The sequence below is a fragment of the Cricetulus griseus genome, assembly GCF_003668045.3.
Source record: "Cricetulus griseus strain 17A/GY chromosome 1 unlocalized genomic scaffold, alternate assembly CriGri-PICRH-1.0 chr1_1, whole genome shotgun sequence".
Taxonomy (NCBI): Eukaryota; Metazoa; Chordata; class Mammalia; order Rodentia; family Cricetidae; genus Cricetulus; species Cricetulus griseus.
In genome coordinates this window covers 256,817,457-256,838,131 of record NW_023276807.1, presented here as the reverse complement: position 1 = coordinate 256,838,131, position 20,675 = coordinate 256,817,457, and the positions used below count along the sequence as shown (strand labels likewise).

The 20,675-nt window shown below is 41.1% G+C and overlaps 1 protein-coding gene across 1 annotated transcript in view; it reads right to left on the bottom strand.

Annotated features, from left to right (window-relative positions):
* Nucleotides 1-20,675, bottom strand: part of Ndfip2 (Nedd4 family interacting protein 2) — a 50,376-nt gene that overhangs the window by 10,614 nt on the left and 19,087 nt on the right. The window contains 3 exon segments of the mRNA XM_027393960.1: nucleotides 4,095-4,188; nucleotides 5,758-5,891; nucleotides 9,168-9,333. Of these exon segments, the coding sequence (XP_027249761.1) occupies nucleotides 4,095-4,188; nucleotides 5,758-5,891; nucleotides 9,168-9,333 (394 nt within the window).

Sequence of the window (20,675 nt, the reverse complement as noted above, 5' to 3'; positions counted from 1 at the left end):
CCTGTCAGTCTGATCAACAGCTTCCTTATCAGTTCTTTAAAGCTATTACTAGCACGTAACACTACATTATTATTGATGAAGTTCAGTTTTCACTACTTTTTTTAGCGAGCATACAAAATAATCATTGTGACTTATCATGCATGTGTGTCACTGTATTTGCTCATATTTGCCCCTTCACATCCCTGTACTCCTCTGCTCCCTCTTACTGGTCACCCCCACCTTTAAATACCCCATTTTCATGTCTCTCATATGTATGTGTATATATAACATGTGTAGATTTAAACATATGTGATTTAAGCATAGTCTCTAGACGTGAGAAAACAGACACTTGCTTTCTTATTTCCTTTCCACATTCTCACTTGAAACTTCATTTGTAAACCAGCAAAACATGAGATCACAATATTGTTCCTGTAGAGTCTGATCTTCAAGGGATCAGTCAAACTGGAGGTTTTGCAAAGGTAAAAACAAAATAATCAAATATAATATGTCATAAAAAAAGAACAGCTATAATTCTGTATATTCTTTTTCTGGATTTAATACCAATATTAACCTCATCTAAAAGCTATTTTAGACGACTTACATGGACAGAACAAGTTTCTTTTCAATACATTAGCATCTATATCACCATTTAAAGAAATGGACCTTTTGACTTTTATATAATTTTAAAAGAATTTGCAGAATAAAGATGCTCAGTATCATAATTATTTGAGAAATGCAAATTAAAGCCATAATCAGAACACACTACATGCTTTTAAGAAAAGTCTAGAACAAAAATGCCAACAGCAGCTTCTGATAAGGATAAAAGAAGAGCCCTCATCTGTAGTCATATAATAGTTATGATTTAATAAAGACTGCCTGAAGGATCAGAAAGGAAAGCCAGCCACACTAGCTAGCTGTAGAAGCTAGGCAGTGGTGACACAAATCTTTAGTCCCAGGACTCAGGAGATAGGCAAATGGATCTCTCTGAGTTCAAGGCCACCCTGGCCTACACAAGAGTGAAAAGTAACAGAACTCGCGCCCTTAATCCCAGCACTAGGGAGGAAGACAGAAGGAGATCTCTGAGTGGAGAAATGAATACAAAGAGGAGAAGACAGGATCTGAGAGCTTTTGCCTCTGAGACAGGATTGCCATTTCAGCTGGGTAGAGGTAACATCTACTAGTTTGGCTGCTTTGCTTCTCTGATCTTCAGCTTGAAGTGTGAACCCCAATATCTGTCTCTGAATTTTATTTTTCATGCTACACTCATCTATCTACAGCTGATGGGACTAAATGAGAAAGGAACAATAGTCACTTTAGAAGTGGCTGGTATTTGCCTATGTCAGTTAGGGACTATCGCTGTGATAAAATGCCATGCATGACCAAAGCAACTTAGGGAGGAACAGGTTTATTTGGCTTATACTTTCATATACTTTCATCATCAAAGGAAGTCAGGACAGGAATCCAAACAGGGCAGGGACCTGGAGGCAGAAGATGATGCAGAAGCCATGGAGAGGGGCTGCTCACTGGCTAGCTCCTCGTGGCTTTCTCAACCTGCTTTCTTACAGAATTCAGGACCACCAGTCCAGGGGTCGCACCATCCACCATAGGCTGGGTCTGCTCTACCAATCACTAAGAAAATGTCATACAAGCTCACTTATGGAGGCATTTTCCTAATTGAAGTTCCTGTCTCTCAAATGACTTCAGCTTGCAAGAACACTAACTTTTTTTTAAGTTTTCTGAAGTCTAAAATAAGAAGAGCTGAGTAATAGCTGTAATGTCTCTCTCATTCTGACATGAAGATTCTGACACACATGATACAAACGGCTAACCCTTGGAGGAAAAGTTTTCACAAAATCGTCCACACATTTTAAAGCGCTGGCACTCAGTCAATTGTGGATCAAATTACATCTAGAGTTAAATTAACTGCCAACAACTCTATCCTCTTGAGAATTTTAAGAGGCACTGACTGAATATAAGATTACTCCTGGTGTTCTTACTAAACATTATCCAGAGACACAGAGATACACACCTTTCTCCCCTTTTATCTTCTGTACATGAAAAATAATTATATCACTAAATTTAACTGTAAATCTTTTCTAAGATTACACGAGTTAAGAGCAAAAACATGAATGCTGTAAGCAGAGAAATCAAGAATTAAAACTATGAAAGGTTTTTAATAGAACTCATATTTTCTGTGATTTTGTTGCAAAAAAAATGTAACCTGAAATGCTTAAGTTACAAGCGATAATAAAGAATGTATTTACAGACTACCAGTTTAAGGATGGGATAGAAACCAACTTGCAATTTCAAGAGTAGCCACTAGATGGGAGTAATTGCAAATAAATCTATGCTTACCAAATCAGGCTCTTGGCATACCAGAATAAAATACAATTTTAATCTTATATAAAATAATTGTAAAAACAGAGAGCATAAGAGCAATTAACTTGTAGAAATACAATTCCATAGAATTTTCCTAAAATTCAGAAATGTATTAAATCTGGGAATATGTATTTATATAAATTAATATACTGTCACTGACAAAAAATAATCTAAGTTACCATGCACTTACAACATTTATAAGTATTTCAAATCTAAAACATGAATATTAATTAAAAGATATTGGGGTTAAAGGAAATGTGTAAGTTCAGAGTGAAATGCTTAGGTGACATAAATGGATGCTTTCATTTTTAAGGAGGCTGCTACTTACACTATATCAAAAGTACACTCATAATCTTTTCTAATTGATACTTTGCCTTTTGGGAAATGGATGTGTGTGTCATGGATCTAAATCTGCATGCTTATGGGCACATGTGAGCATGTGTGTGGTCCAAGGGTGTCTTCCTCATTGCTCTCCCCTTTATGGAGGCAGGGTCTCTCATTGGAACCCAGGACCACTGTCTCTTCTCCCCAGTGCTGGGATTACAGGCCGCTGCCACACCTGCTCAGCATGGGGCTAAGGGATCAAATTCTGGTCTTCATATGTGCACGGCAGGGGCTTTCCCACTCCCTCCACTCCCTCAAGATGCCTTAAAGACCTAGCAATAAAAGGACTTCCTGTTTAAGATATCATGTATGCAAACACGTATGTGAGGAATTTGATAGTACTATAAAAGCTTGCTAGCTGAACAGGAATCAAAGATGAAAAGCTGAGGTTCATTAGACTAGCAGAACAAACAGCGGTGAACAGCTGCATGTAACCAATGAATTCATGGCCTTTTCAGTGAGTCCATCAGACCCAACTGAAAAATCATAGCAGAACAAGTTAGGATCTCAATATTGCAGACTGCACAGTAATGTAAATATCATTCCGTGGATCTGTCCCTCTCCTTCTTCCCTTCTGTTGTTTGACAGATGAAATAAAAGCAAACTAGAAATCTTCTCAAACTGGGAGAAGGACCCACACATGAAGGGTGATCACTTCTCAAGTAGACTGTGCCGTTTGACATGAAGTAAACCATTTCTCATTTTTGTTGCATACACAATATGCAACCTAATCAGGGTTACTGAACATTATGTGTCTACTATTAGTTTTAGCCATTTAAGCAATATGCCTCAATATTTCCCAGTGAGTTTAACCCTTGTTAGGAAATAACAAACATTGTGACAGTCTTCCTTCAGTTTAAATTTACTTTGTAAGTTAAATGATTAGTAATTTTGTATGGTGTGAAAATATAACTATTCCCTGCATAAGACTTATATCCATACCTTTGTGGCACTGCTAGATTTCTGGAATTTTCCCTTCTCCAACCCTAATGGCTTAAAGCATTCAAAGGGAAGCCTTCTGACCTCAAAGCAGAAATGTAGTTTACTGTACATATGACTACATGTAGCCTTAAAAGACACAGTATTTCTCCTAAAATTTTCATTCTGTTTTTTCCCCTGTAAAATCTCATTCAGTTTAAATATGCATCTACTTCTGGTCAGTATCAACCGTAAAGGCTACAATCAGCATTACCGAACAAACGCTTAATAAGTTCTAGGATTTACTATGTCCACTGTCTTAAGCAATTTACCCTTTAAGTGAAGTAGTCCCATGCTAGCAGCATGTTCTTCGTTGTTATTTTACATACACATACACCAGGATTTTGTAAAAGCAGAATGGAAAGGTCACTTACTGAAAAATGCCAGCATGAAAATGCCGTCATTGCCTACTCTAAGCTGGTCTACATCACTGAAGTCATCTCTTGGTGTACACTCTTCCTCCTGGTTCTGTAAAATACAAACCAAAGCATTTCACTAAAATAACTACAATTTTATTACCTTCAATTTAAGAGTAACACCTAACGTTCTCAAGTGGTCATACAGATAATTATCATAGGTGCTGTTGAGAAGGATATCTTTAAAGGCAAACACAAGAAAGGTAACTTGAGGGCTGGGGACATGGCTCAGTAAGTACAAGCACAAAGGCCTGAGCTGGAACCCTCAACCCATGTAAAAAGCATGCCATTGCACCATGTGCCTACAGCCCCAGTGCTGGTGACACAGAGACAAGGAGGTTCCTAAATCTCAGGGACCAGCCAACCTGGCTAAACAGATAAAGTTTTGGATTTATTATTAAGAGCCTGTCTAAAGGGGGGACAAAGAAAGGGCACCCCAACCACAATATGCAGGGCAGGTGGAAGGCTTGGGCTCGCTAGTAACATAACCCTCCGGGTTGGCATGTGGCACGTGGGATTACCATCTAATCTCCACTGTTGCCCTGGGAGAAACTGGGGTTTGACCCACAGCAGAGCAACGGCTACTGCTCTGGATAATTAAGCCTCTCCTTCAGACCTCAGTGGTTTCCTGCCTTCTTTCCAAACTACAGGAAACTGACAGACTGACAAACAAGCTGGGTGAAAATTCAAGTCAGTTCTTGGTAGGCTGATAAATTATAGGACATATATCCTATGAAACTAAAGAATCTCAGCATTAAAGTTTTTAAGTAAATTTAAAAAGGCTTTTAATATCTTGGTATTTTTATTATTCTAACAATCTAAAATATACAACATAAAATATTGTTTGTATGGTATACCTTTTGCTTAGAAAATAATACATGGAAAGGACTAAACTCTGAAATTACTTGCAAAGTCTGTTATCACTGATTTAAGTGATAAGACTTAAGAGCTAAGAAGTATTACTACACGGGATTTTGCTTCCTTAGCCTTGAAACCCACCAGTTCACATGAACAGCCTTTATGCTCTTCTAGAGCCCACATGGCAGACAGGTGGGATGCGACAATAGAGACATACCAAGTTATTTAGGCAATCATTAAAAGGCATAAATGCAGATGTGAAAGGGAAGGAGGAGCAAAGGGCACACTGGGGGTGGAATAAGGGAAAGGGGAAAGCAAACATGAATAGAAAATAAGACAACATCGCTTTGACAACAAGAAAATGAAATGTGAACTGTATCAAGAGAAAAAGGTGCATGGGCCATAAAGAGATCAGTGGAGAGAGGTCCAGAGGAAAGAAAAGCACTGGGAGAGTGATGCTGATCAGAGTGCGCTGACTCTGATGGAAAATAGCGTCTGCTCTGCCTGACATCAAAAACTGGGAGTGACAAGTATACTGAAAAAGTAAGTTCTGGGTGCCATACTCAGAGACGGATACAGACAAGATCAACAGAGACTCAGGAAGTCAAGGACAGAGAAGGTGGATTCATCTGCAGACTGTAACATGACCAACACTGACACGCACAGACAGTAACAGGGAGACTACACACACTCCTACACACAGAGAACGACTTTCACATTAAATGCACAGACAGTCACAAAAATACTGTGAAATGTTGTTTACTCTTTGAGGTGTTTCTGCTGCTGCGGCTGCCATGGCGGCAGCTTTAGCCTTTTCAGCTTCATCGTATGTAGGAAGAGAGGTAGCGACACTGTATGGAGGTGGCACGGGGTAAAACTCACTGTAAACTTCAGCATCTGAGAAGTAAAACAAAGATTTTTAAAGGATAATCATTAAAACTTAATACGATTTCACAGCCATGATCATACCTTAAAAACTTACAAGAGACACTAAAGATTACTATTGCTGTTGTAGGTCTGTACTGTAAGCTATCTAACACAAAATATGGTTAAACTTTTATAATCTTTGATTTGTCCCATATTTACTATAAAGGGGTGGGATGATAAATAACATCTAAAGGATAGTTCCAACTCAAAGAGGGTTCAAAGTTGAGAGTTTTGAACATACATTTATTTTGTATGTGCAAGTACATTCTCTCCTCCAGCTGTATGGATTCTTGGAATGAAAGTCAGGTCATCAAAGAATGACCTTATCTATTGAGGCGTCTCACTGACCCAAAATGAGAATTGGAAAGGAATTTGGGAGCAGGGGGTAAGAATCTCAGTCTCTAACATCTTCTGTGTTCTCACCAGTCTGCAGGAAGACGATCACTCACTTACTCACCCCCCCCCCCATTGCACAGCCACGCCAATCCAAGAAAAAGCCTTTAAACCCTGGTAACCACAGCATCCTTGTGGTGTTGGCCATGCTGTCTGTCTTCCCCATGCACTAATGTTAGCGCCCCTGAGATCCAGGGAAAGGAAGTGACTTGTGAGTCCCAGTCACACAAGTCACAGCCCAGCGTTGTCTGCTCTGGGTAGTTAGTTCTTCTACACGAATTTTAGCAGCTCCCCTGATCTCTTAAGAAAACTCCAGATTCTCTTCACTTAAAGACCAATGAACCTTTATTGTTTCTCATCCCCCCCTTTACTTCAGTTTTCCCAATAGCCACACAGTTCTCTACATTTTTTTAAAATTTAGAAACAATCGTATTTCACATATCAATCCCAGTCCCCTCCCCCTCCCTCCCATCCTCCCGTGCTCCCTACCCAATCCCACCCCATCCACTCCCCAGAGGGGGTGCATTTTTACTAACAATTTCTGTTTGACTTTCAAAGCATTTTTGAGAAATGGTCTCTAAAATTTATAGTAAAATAGTAAATATAGACTTCTCATTTAGAAAAATAAAACTACAGAATATATTTCCAATATAATTAGTATAAGCGAAGTTCAGCATGAACTTAAAACATTTATGACTGTGGAAAATGTAGATTCCAAAAGCCATGTTAAACACTGAGGAACACAGAATTTCTTCTAACTATAATATTTTGATATTTTCTACACCAGCTCATAGCTTTCTCTTTAACAGAACTTCTTGCATCTCCAATATGAAAAGTTTTTATTTTAATATTATATTTTCAGCTATAGAGGCTTTAAGAAAAAAATAAGTTATCAATATAGGCTAAGAATCTCAAGTTAGGTTATTTCTAATCTACTGACAGAAAAAGTAGTAACAGTACAATTGAGAGGCAAAATATAAATGAAAACAATATTATTAATCTAAGAAAATAACATTGAAATTATGAATTTAAACAGCACACATCAGCCGGGCATTGGAGGCACACGCCTTTAACCCCAGCCCTCAGGAGGCAGAGGCAGGCGGATCTCTGTGAGTTCGAGACCAGCCTGGTCTACAAGAGCTAGTCCAGGACAGTCTCCAAAGTCACAAAGAAACCCTGTCTCAGAAAAAACAAAGCAAAACAAAAAACTTTTAAATAGCACACATCATCCATGGAGATGCACTCTTCTATAAAACAGCATGTAAAATCTTGAAAATCTTTAATATTCAACATGGAAAAGAGTCAAGTCATTAACAGAAGCTGACACACGGGGAGCTCCACCATCTACTGTCACCATTTAATCTCTACTTTGTACACAAGATTAAAGTCTGCAAGCTCTGTCTTCCAGTCTCCAAGGACTGTCACCTTAATCAAGTCACTGACTAAGGCACGCCTGATATTACAGAGGGAAGTAGCATCCAAGAGCAATGTGTATACATCCAAGAGCAAGAAATATACAAATGTCACATATTGTTACTCAGATCTAGAAAAAAAAGTCATAAAGTGAACTAATGGAGAATACAATACCACAGAAAACTAAGAAGATCATATTTAACACATAACATAACACAAAGAAAATATTATACTAATTTTTCACTAAAGAGACTCAAAATCTAGAAGTACTCAATTTTCGTGGTTAATTAAAGTCCTGAGCATCCTGTCAGCCAGAGTTGTAAAAAAAGCAAAGACTCATCTCTACAGATTAGTGTAAAAATAAGGGAACACACAACTACCACATTCCGCTGGTTTTACAGTTAAAATTTGCCTGATCTTTAAAAATTACATGCCACATTATCCACCACAGATCACAGAGACCAGAAGCTTCTTGGGTTGTTTCATGTTGTTGAATGGTATGAAGTGCTAGGGCCCATTGAGCTGTACGAGCTCTACTAAAGGGTTCACATATCTCAATCAAGAAATGAAGCCACGGCATAATGGTTTGTTCCAAAAATTAAAGATGGATCAACTTTTGAAAATCAAAAAATTATTTATGTTGCCAATTCATAACTGTAAGTTTGCTATCGTTCTGAATCAGATGTAAATATCTGTGTTTTCCAATGGTCTGAGGAGACCCCTGTGAAAGGACCAGTCCACCCCACAAGGCGGTCAGAGGCCACAAGTTGAGAGCCACTGCTTTACAGTGTTTCTGGGCAACTAGAGCCTTTTACTGGCATGGCAAATAGAGAACTTATAGACACTTAGAAATTACTACACTGCTCAGAAAGATTATAGTAGTAAACAGAATCGTACAATTATATAAATGAGAGTATATAAACCATGGAAGTATGCAAATTATTATATGATCAATTGAACACTGCTGAGAAAAAACACATTGAGTGGGATGACCTGACACAGAGAACAAACAGCAGCAAGCAGGAATCTCTGACTTGCGTGCAAGCATTCTTACCATATGTGTGCATAACACTACGCACACTGTTTGTGTCTGCTCACACATACCCATCACATGCTTACTCATCGTCATTAGCTGTCCATTACAACCTTAAGAATATAAAAGCATAAACATATGTATGTATGTATGTATATATACACATACACATATATGTATGTATACATATGCGTCTGTATATACAAGTGTGATTAGATATGTGAGTGTATGTCTTTCAAAGTTCATTTAACAAGCTAGGTGCAATGACTGACATATGCTTGTACCAAGCATGCATCAATTGGGAGGCTGAAGCAGAAAGTTTATGAGTTCTAGGCCAGCCTGGGCTACATAGTAAGCTCCAGACAAGCCTGGGTTATAAAGCAAAGCAAAGCAAGCAGTCATCCCACCTGAAGTTGTAGGTACTTCAACAGTAATGCTACTATAGGGTGGAGGCGCAGAGTCGGTTTCCAGGGCTGGTGCTGAAGGAGCAGCTCCCACAGCGTGTGCTGTTGAGTTAGAAGTTGATGGCTGCTCGACAGCAGATGATTCTGAATGGTCTTCTTCATTGTGAAGCTAAAGGATGAAGGAGAAAGTTAATGTAATAACTTAGTATTCTCTTCACCTCAACTAAGTTTTAAAGATTCCTTAAAATTTAAAGATGACCAGGAAAAGGAAGAAAAAACATTTTAAAAGATGAACCAAAAAAACTTAATGATTTAAACAGCATAGGGCAAAACAACTCCTCCAAGCAGGAACTAAGTCCATAAGCATCACCCTGCAAGCAAACAAACGTACCTAGCTCTCAGCACCTTGCTTTAAATGTGCACTGAAATTTGGTTTCACATTTCCAATGCAAAAAATATTTTCTGTGAGTAAAAGTATGTCTTGTTGGTAAAGAGAACACAACTGTATTCTACAGACATGGAGTCCTAAGTGTCGCATCACCTAGCAAGCTTGCACACCTACTTAAAATCAAGGCTCAGCAGGGCTTTTATCAAAGGACTGAGCAGCCTGCTAACCAAAGCAGATACTTTGTTTTCATCTTAAAATTGCTTGTCTTGGTTTGCATTTTGGTACTGAAATAAACACCACAACCACACCAACTGTGTGAAATACTCCCCCCATCATCAAGGGAAGTCAGTGCAGGAACTCCAGCAGGAACCCAGAGGCCGGAAGTGAAGCAGAGGTGACACCCCATCCCCCAACCCCCAACCCCCAACTCCCCAACCCCCCAACCCCGCCCTGGGATGATGATGACGCTGTACTGGTGCATTCTCCATGGCTTGCTCAGCCTACTTTCTTATAGTATCCAGGACTACTTTCCCAGGGTGGCACCACCCACAGTGGGCGGGGCTCTGACACATCACTGTCAGTAAAATGCCTCATAGACTTGCTCACAGGCCAATCTCTACCCAAGTGCCCTCTTCTCAAATGGCCCTTGCTTATGTCAAGTTGGAGAAAACACAAACACACACAAACACAGATGTGCACTCACACACCCACAAACCGACTAACCGGCACATTGCTGATGCCTTCTCTTATGAATGAAAAAAGCTGTACAAGAGTATAGGGTATAACTGGATTTTAAGACGAGAACATAATACCATTTAGTAACACGTAAGAACAACTCAAATTTCTAGAAGGGTACACAAGAACAGTTTTAAATTGGGAGAAGAAATTGCATTCTTCTTTTTTGAAATTTTTACCCCATATTTAAATTAATGTAAACTTTAACATTTTTTGTTGTTTGAGACAGGGTCTCACTGTGCTGGGATTAAAGGCATGCACCACCACACCTGAACACTAACATTTTTAGTAAGTAAAATAAAATGCAGTAAAATGGAACCTAGAACTGCTAGTATTGCATGTCTCATGAGCAGAAATGTTAAGATATATACTATTCCCTATAAGACGCAGTTTTCTCCAACATACAATGTAGCAGAGATAATTACAGCAGCTCCATTATTTTTTGTTGAAAATGGTACAACACAGAACTGTAACCAGTCAAAAATGTGCCTAAATAATGCAAATCCGAAAAGGTACCTACCTTTTCCAGAAAATGAGAGAGAAGGATATTAGTAAGCCTGTGAGATAATTATAGAATAGACTATGGTGTTTTTCCCCCTATTTCTTTTCTTGCTTTCTTTTTTGAGTCAGGGTTTTTCTGGGTAACCTTGGCTGTCCTTGGATATCCTGGAACTCACTCTGTAGATGAGGATGGCCTCCATCTCAGAGATCCACCCATGTCTGCCTCCTGAGTGCTGGGTGATAGGGAATGTACTGTGTATGTTCATCTTATTGATTATTGAATAAAATACTGTTTGGCCAATGAGACAGCAAGTTTGGCAGGATTAGGAGTCAAAGAGGATTCTGGAAAATGTAGTAGAGAAGTGGTATTCCAGGCAGGAAGTGACATAGCAAGGAGACTCATATTTAAGAAAGGAGAAACAGGAAGTGTCCCTTTTTCCCCTTCCTCCTCCAGCAGCGGGATGTGAGCCACTGGCAAGAGAGGGTGCCAGGGAAAGGCATCCTCTATAAGATAAGTCTTATAAAATATATAGGTTTATGATAATTAAGACTGAGCTAACAGATGAGAATCCTAGTCATTGGCCAAGCAGCTTTGTGCCTAATATGTCTCTGTATTATTTTGTCCATCCACACAGCTGGCAGAGACCACCCACGTGGCGGTAGAATTCAGGTGGCTTTGGCAGAAAGATTTATCGTAACAGCTGGGATTAAAGGCATACATCACCACTGCCAGGTGACCATCAAATTTGTAATCATCAGACTAGACTCTTCTGAGCTCCAGAGCTGTGTACCCTCTTACTAATCCTTTAAAAAAAAAAAAATGACACCAAACAGTGACCAAAACCAGAGCTCTTTTTTTTTTTCTCTTTTTTCTTTCTTTCTTTTTTTTTTTTTTTTCTCTCTTTTGGTTTTTCGAGACAGGGTTTCTCTGTGTAGCTTTGGAGCCTATCCTGGCACTCATTCTGGAGACCAGGCTGGCCTCAAACTCACAGAGATCCACCTGCCTCTGCCTCCCGAGTGCTGGGATTAAAGGCGTGCACCACCAATGCCCAGCCAGAGCTCTTGATTTCTGTTCAATTCATCTTCTCTTCTCTCCCAGTATCCAGCTGGCCTCTATATTGTCTTTTCTGACTTTGAGACTGTCCCAGCCCTCCTGATGTACCTATCTCACTAGAAGACCTGTGCTCTTCTTGCAGGGATAGACTGTAACAGTCCTAACCATGAGTGGCCTTCAAAGGGCTTAGAGTATTTGACTTATGGAATGAATAATTTCCAATGTGCTCACAGCTCATTGTCACTGGCGAACTTCTTAGGTAACCGTGGATACATAAGGCTGTAAACACTCTGTGACTAGAAATCAAAAGGAAATGTAAGGACTGATGTAGCCATCAAATTGCCTCCTAAATAACAATGCTCCCGCCCACAGATTAGAGCTGTTATCAACTGTGATCCCAGTGGTCAAGGAACTGCAGAGAGTTCCTTGAGACATGAGTGCTGAGCACTCGGCCACAAAGGGAACATTCACATCACCCCTTGCAAGCCTCGGGAAAATCCCAGGAGAGAGACAGGAATTAAAAGCTGTGGGAGGAGCGTGGAAGGGTGTGGAAGGCTGACTCCCAGGTAGCCCAGGTCTGTTGCACTCCTGAACTCACAAGAGCTTCGAGCATTAGCTAACTACCCAAGATCTGCACAAGTCGGGGCCCCAGCATCCTGTCATGGAGGAGAGAGGGGCTCTGGGTGTTTGTACAGAGTTAACAGCTGATTGGCAAAAGAGAGCCGTTTTCTTCAGTAGAACAGCAACTAGTAAAGCGCCATAAAACCCTCACTATGTTCTTATAAGCAGGGGTAATCCACTCAACAGGCCATTAAAAACAAGACAGCCGAAAGGGGACAGAGGAGCAGTGATCAGTGAGAGAGGACAGGACGTGGGTGTGAATATGGGTGAGCTCCACTATGCAACTGTATGGAGATGTCATGATAAAAGCCTTCACTAAATGTAATTATATATGCTAATAAAACATCTGAAAATAAATTTATCTTGAAGCAGTTCTTTGATGTACATATAATTTACCATTTAATATAAAAAGCAAACCTTCATACAAATGAGATAGATGTACTTATTCTTTTTTAAAAATTTTCTGTATTTTCTTTTTATTTTTTAATTTTATTTACATTAGAAACAATCTAATTTTACATATCAATCCCAGTAATTCTTAACATAAAAAACAATTGCTGAGTCAATGTTTGAAATTGCAAGACACAGAACATCTTTATCATCTTTCTGGGTTGACTGATACTTTGATTTTCTAATTATCAATACTGAGAACACTGCTTCACATAAGTATGTAGTATAGAATGAGATGAGCATGTTTAGGGTCATTTCAGAAACATCAGAAAACCTCTCCTAATCCCCAGTCAAAATTCATTAAAATGGCTTCTTTGTAAAACTCAACTCACCAACTCAAACAGATATAAAAAAGCAAAACAAGCCCGGCGTTGGTGGCTCACGCCTTTAATCCCAGCACTCGGAAGACAGAGGCAGGCAGATCTCTGTGAGTTCGAGGCCAGCCTGGTCTCCAGAGCGAGTGCCAGGATAGGCTCCAAAGCTACACAGAGAAACCCTGTCTGGAAAAACCAAAAAAAAAAAAAAAAAAAGCAAAACAAAACTCTGTATGTTTGGGGAGGGTGATGGGTGATGGGTGTATGTGTGGTGTATGTGGCTACTCATACCTATGTATAAGCAAGTGGAAACCAGAGGAAGACTTTGGGTGTGTGGAATAGTAGTTGAAGATGTATTACATTCATTATGCTCTGGGGTATCTGTTTAATGGTACAAAGATCTGTTGCATTCTTTTATGTTGCATTTGTTTAACTCTGTAAAGCTGTGTTACTTTCCTTGCCAGTCTAAAACAATTGATTGGTCTAATAGAGAGCTGAACGGCCAATAGTTTGGCAGGAGACAGAAATAGGTGGGGCTGCCAGGAGAAGGGAATAAATAGGAGAAAAGGGAGAAAAGGGAGCATGGAGAAGGAGGAGAGGAGAGTGCCAGGGGCCAGCCGCTCAGTGACACAGCCAGCTGTGAAGTAAGAATCAAAGACAGAATAAAGAAAGATAAAAGCTCAGAGACAAAAGGTACATGGGATAATTTAAGAAAAGCTGGCTAGAAACAAGCCAACTTAAGGCCAGGCATTCAAAAGTAAGAATAAGTTTCTGTGTATTTATTTGGTAGCAGGTAGGCAGGCCAAAAGAGTAAAGGAATTTAAAAAAAAAAAAAAGCAAACAAACAACAACAACAAAAATTTAGGCATCTAATACTCTATCCTATTCTTTGGAGATAGAGTCTCTCACTGAACATGGACTGAGCCTGGTATACCCAGCAAGGCCCAGGGATCCTCCTGTCTCTGTCCACACAGTGATGATGTTACAGATATGTGGTCATGCCCAGCTTTTTACATAGGAGCCTATAAGCAAAACTCAGATCCTCATGTTTGTGAGCAAGTGGTGTTACCCACTAAACCACAAGTGGTGTTACCCACTAAACCACGGAACCCCTCAAAGGGCAAATTTTAACATTGTAACTCAATACAACCCAAAGTTATATATTAATTTTACACTTAACACTCTGCGAATAGCAGTTAAAAAAAATCTGTTTCTGTAATTAAACCACTGTTTTTCTAAAAGCAAATTACTTCATTGATGGGGGAAGTGCTTCTATGTATGTGTTTGTCTTACTGGATGATAAATAAAGTACTGTTTGGCCAATGAGGCAGCAAGTTAGGCAGGACTAGGAGTCGAGGAGGATTCTGGAAAATGTAGTAAGAAGTGGTGATCCAGGCAAGAAGTGACATAGTAAGGAGACTCATATTTAAGGAAGGAGTAGTAGAAATTGGTCCTTTTTCCCCCTTGGCCTCCTCCTGCGGTGCCATGTGATCCACCGGCAGGAGAGGGCGCCAGCGGAAGGCATCCTCTATAAGATAAGTCTTATAAAATATATAGGTTTATGATAATTAAGACTGAGCTAATAGATGAGAATCCTAGTCATTGGCCAAGCAGCATTTGTACCTAATATAAGTCTTGTGTATTATTTTGTCCATCCACATGGCGGGCAGAACTCAGGTGGCTGCCAGAGACCGCCCACGTGGCGGTAGGGCTTGGGCGGCCTTGGGGGAAAGATTTATTGTAACACTTCATATGTACAGTAAAAACACTGCAATTCATACCATGCAGTTAAGTCCCAATCTGAGGTGAGATGGTCTAGGTAGTGTCAGCTAAGCATTGCACTGCATTCAGCAAGTGTGTATGCAAAGTACACGTGTGTTCAGAACCAATGCTGGAGTGTGGTTAGAAAATGCAGTATTAGCAAGCTCTGCCACGACCAAGCACTGCCAGAAACAGCCTGGATTCTTTACATGTTTCATTTGTACTTAATTTTTGGTTGTACTGGCTAGCTTTATGTTCACTTGTCACAAGATAGTGTCATCAGAGGAGGGAGCCTCAGTTGAGAAAATGCCTTCCTCCATGGAGACCTCTGAGGTAGGCAGAGCAAGTTCCAGGACAGCCAAGGCTACACAAATTAAAAAAAAAAAAAATGGGGGGGTAGGAGAGAGAGAGACAGAGAGAGAGAGAGAGAGAGAGAGAGAGAGAGAGAGAGAGAGAGTTGGTGATTGATGGGACAGCAGGCTCAGCAAGTTATGGGGGAGCAAGCCAGAAAGCAACACCCCTCCATGGCCTCTGCATCAGCTCCTGCCTTCAGGTTGCTGCCCTGTTTTGAGTTTCTGTTCTAGTTTCCTTCCATGATGAACTGCAATGTGGAAGTGTAAGCCAAATAAACCCTTTCTTCCCCAATTTGCTTTTGGTCATGGTATTATGACCAAAACTCACAGCAATGGAAACCCAAACTTTTGTGTGCCTTCTTAGTTACAGGACTCCCACAATATAAGCAGCTGTGGTTCACAATGTGTTTATTGACCAAAGATATCTATGAAAATGGAGATTAAGCCTGTCTTAAATTCTGTGAAAGTAAAAGTAACCCTCCAAGAATACTTATTCAACCCTGCTTCAAATGAAAAGAATATGTGATGGGGGAGTCCTTCTGTGTATATGCTTGTCTTATTGATTGATAAATAAAGTACTGTTGGCCAATAGGGAAGCAAGTTAGGTCGGACTAGGAGAGAAGGAGGATTCTGGGAAACGTAGAAAAGGGAAGAGCCTCCATGAGATCCCAGGAAGAGGCCGCAAAGCCGGTGTCCTTGTAAGATAAGTCTTTATAAATATATATAGATTAGTTGTTATGGTTGATAGTTAAGACTGAGCTAGCAGATAAGAAATCCTAGTCATTGGCCAACAGCACTGTAATTAATATAAGACTCTGTGTGTTATTTGGGGGCCCTAACGTGGTGCCAGAACTCAGGCAGCTGGTGGAAAACTTACCACTACAAATATGCATTATAGGTCATAGTCATGAAGGAATAAAATGAAAGAGAAGCCTTGCTATCCGCCTGCCCTTTGAAGCCCCTCACAGCTAGTCACTGTCTTCCTTAAGTTTAAGGTAGGAATGGAAGAGTTTTTTTATCTCAAAGACTTCCAAAGAACAAAGAAATCGTGTAGGTGGGTAAAGATCTTATATAAACTTCTGCTTTCAAAAACTACATCTCTGCCTGAATTCCCTTTTACTAATGTTGCAGCATAAATATCTGGGAGATGCTAAGATGCCTGCCCTCTGTATGGCACCCATGTTCAGTCCCTCAGTCAAGTACCATATGCTGCTTAAACTGCTCTATCAATCCAACTCCATTAACCAAAAGTAGCAGTAAGGAAGGTGGATAGCAAGGTGGGAAACACAGTGCATACACTGAAACTCGTTATGTGTACAATTAGTGTATGTAAGTAATCAGTACCAGCTCTCTCAGACCTCAGCCATGAAAATTTGTATGAATTTTTATTAACTGGGCGATATGATCTTAAGAGATGATTAGCAAATTGCTGACCTAGTCCTAAAGGAGGAAAAAAAGGGAACAAGGAAATAGGAAAAAAGCTAAATAACTAAAGCCAGTAAAAGATTTGCATGTGCTGGACTGGAGCCTTCTCCTGTGTTCTTTAATGTCAGGGGACAGAAAGACAGTAAGGATGGAGTCCTCCCTCAGCAGCAGTAGTTGGTGAAACCAGAACAGGAACTGCAAGACTCTAATTACTGGTCGGAGGACTAGAACAGGAATCCTATCTCTGACCCTGACTGCCTGGAGCGTCACTAACTGATAACTATCGAAGCCTGGTTCCTTGAGTCTTAAACTTTATGAGACTACTGGACAGCATGAAGCTGTCTGATAAAGAACAAAGGTATACCACTGCCTCCTCCTCTAAGAGTCAATCACCTAAGACAGGAAAACATCCTCAAGAAAGGTCTGCCACAGACATTTTAGAAATAGTATATAAAGTCCACTTAAACTGTAAACTGACATATTATAGTCTCTGCTGCTCCACTCCACAGCCTAACAGAGCCTTACTTCCCTCAGCTGTAAGCACCGTCTACCTGCTCCACTGCACCGAGTCGCATCTGAGGTCTTCCCACAGTGTACACAAACAGAAAAGCGAATGGGAGGTCAGAGCCAGACCCCACCGACAGCCCGTCATAGCGCTCTGCTTTCTCCTGGCCTCCTCATGATCTTCATCAATCAAGTCACACCAGTGCAGCATGGAAAGATCAAAACCAATGCATAAATGTCATAGCTCATCATGGAGAATTAGGGATTGTCTCACTTTTTCAGTTTTATACCAAATTGTACAATAGGAATGGTATTTTAAGGTCATTTCTTGCTGTTTGGTTTTGGTTTGTTTGGAGTCAGGATCTCAATATGTAGCCCCAGCAGGCCTTGGACTCCTGTCCTCCTACTGTAACCATCCTGGCAGGAAAGAAGACATTCCAAAGAGAGATACCTGTGCCCTCCCTTTAGCTACAACACTATTAAAACAATGGTCCCTGAGGAACTGAAATTTCCCCAGAAATCTCAGGGAAGGAGCCCCAATAGAAGGAAAAGGCAGAAGCCTGGTGCCAGCCGGAAGAGGAATTTGTCTCCCAGAAACAGAATGCAGACAGCTCTGACAACTTGTCAGCCCACCATGCAGAAGAGAGATAGGGAACGAGATCAGTGAAGTTCCTTGACCAGAACTCCTTTAGTGACACTCACATCCTGCCCTCTGTTTAAATGTTAGCCACGTGCCAACACTCCACAGACAGACTAGGGATCACTGGACCTCCTTAATGTTTCCTCTTCGAAATATGGGCAAACTGAATCAATCTCCTTTGCCTGTTTTCATTGCTTGTCTCTTCCACTGCTTATTGGGGATGGGTGACTGAGCCCAGCTCGCTAGGGCTGCCAAGGTGCATGCTCCAGGCCTGGTCCACCACGTCAGACTTGGGTTTGCTTTCAAAAGAGGGAAGCTTTTGAAATCCAGTCTCTAGGTTTGGTGTAGTATTTGTCCAAGCAGGTTTTTGAGATGCATTTAGTAGTGAGTACAGTATAGTTTTAAGCAATTAATGAAAATACATGACTGTTTCCCTAAAAGGTGTTCCTTCCTTCTCATCACAGACCCATGGCTCTCTGGGTGGGCATCTGTTGTATCTAGGCGATAGACAGACACCATTATTACTCACCACACCCAGCAAGGCCCTCCTTCTGGGAAGGGTACCTGGGAAAACATGGCTAAAATAACAAGGTGACCTAATAAAGGTCACACAAAAGCTTCTAACTAAGGACAAGAAAAGAAGGAAAACTCCCACACAATTAAGGAAACATCAAGGTATATACTGTATAAATTACCAGAGCTCACTCACCTGCAAGACAAGCACGCTTTCTATCGAATCACATATGAGAAATAACAACGCAGGGAATCCTAGTTCTTAAGCTTCTCTTCCTTCAATGGCTTGAGAACCAAAATTTAGAAACCCAGATGTAAAAGATGCTATAAAACATATTTGTTAAGCAGGAAAAAACATTTAAAAAATAATGTTTGGCTTTATATAGCCACTTAAATGTTGAGTTTTAGAAATATTCTGATGCTGACTGTACACATTCTACTCCATACGAGGACTGATACAGAATAATACCAGCCATTTGTAATAAGAGCTTCTACTCCTTTCCTGTTCCTGTAATCAAGTTAAGAACATTCTGACATATCCTCCAGAAAGTTCCTAATCTGCATGAACTAAAAATAAGACAGCAAAGTGGTAGTTGGTAAAGCCCAAAGACTAAAACTGTCTAAGAGCACATTTTCTGGATGAAGAGCTGAGAGGGCAACCCTAAAGCATGGGTAAATACCCGAGCAGATGTCTGCCAGTGGACTTGGAAACGTCTCTTTTAGTTATTAGAATCTGCACAATCTAGATTTTAAAGCAAAACTGCTGGGGACAGGGCTAGTGAGGCACAAACAGAACAGGGGCTAGTGAGCTTTAATTGCAACCAGTCTCTCCTGTGGAGCACCAAGTCTGTGCTGCTGCTGCTGCCATGAGGCGAGGCCCTGGGGCTAGACACCTTGGCTGGATATTGTCTTCCTAATCAGATAATAAGCCTAGAGGTTTAGGAAGCGTGTTCTAGTCATTTCAGTAGTCACTAAAGCAAGCAACAGAGTCTAGGGTATACACAATCCCCTAAGCTTCCACAAGTTTTCTCTAACTGAAGGGAAGCTTACTCAAGCAGTTATATATGCTGAGCAACTCAAGATCGAGTGATACACACACATCTCAGAGACAGCCACAATTCTCACAATAAATGTGCAAATTTCATCACTCAACTATCATGAAGCAGTCATAGTAACTGGATAAGCAACTATCTGCCTCCTAAATTTACTAAATGATACTGCTTTCCAAATCCACTATGCACTACTAAACACAAACTTCAGGGGCTGGAAAGATGGGTCAGTGGTCAAGAGCTCTGGCTGGTCTCCCAGAGTACCCAGGTTCCATTCCCAACACCCACATGGCAGCTCACAGCTGTCTGTAATTCTTGTTCCAGGAGCTCCAACACCTTTTTCTGGCCTCCACGGGCACAGGCATGCATGTAAACAGATATATATGCAGGCAAACAGCAAGACACATTAAAAAAAAAAACTTAAAGAAATAAACCCACACAGTGGTGGTGGCATACACCTTTAATCCCAGCACTTGGGAGGCAGAGGTAGAGGCAGGGGCAGGCTGATCTCTGTTGAGTTTGAAGCCAGGTTAAGTTCCAGGACAGCCAGAGCTACACAAAAACTCTGCCTCGGTCCTGCGGCGGATGCCCTAGCCTCAGAGTCCTCATCCAGTGGCTGATGGAAGCAGAGGCAGACATCCACAGATATACACTGAACTGAACTCTGAAACTTAGTTGGAGAGAGGGAGGAATGAAGATCAAAGGGGTCGGTACCAGGTTGGAGAAACCCACAGAAACAGCTGGCCTGAACAAGGGGGAGCACATCGACCCCAGATGCTGTCTGGGAGGCCAGTACAGGACTGATCCAGACCCCTGAACATGGATGTCAATGAGGAGGCCTCTGCACTCCAGGGAGCCCCTGGTAGTGGATTAGTATTTTTCCCTGGTGTAAGAAGGGACTTTGAGAGCCCATCCCCCGTGAAGGGTTACACTCTTGGCCTGGACACATGGAGGGGGGCCTAGGCACAGCCCAGGATGATGTGGTAGACTTTGGGGAGCCCCCCCCCGTTGAGGGCCCTACCCTGCCTGGGGAGTGGAGGGTGGATGGGGTGGGGGTTAGGTCAGGGTGGGGTAGGAGGGGTGAGGGTGAGGGGAGGGAGAGGGAGAAGGGATTGACATGTGAAACAAGCTTGTTCCTAATTTGAACTAAAAAAAAAAAAAAAAAAAAGCAAAACCTCTGCCTCACCCTCCCTGGAGAGTGGA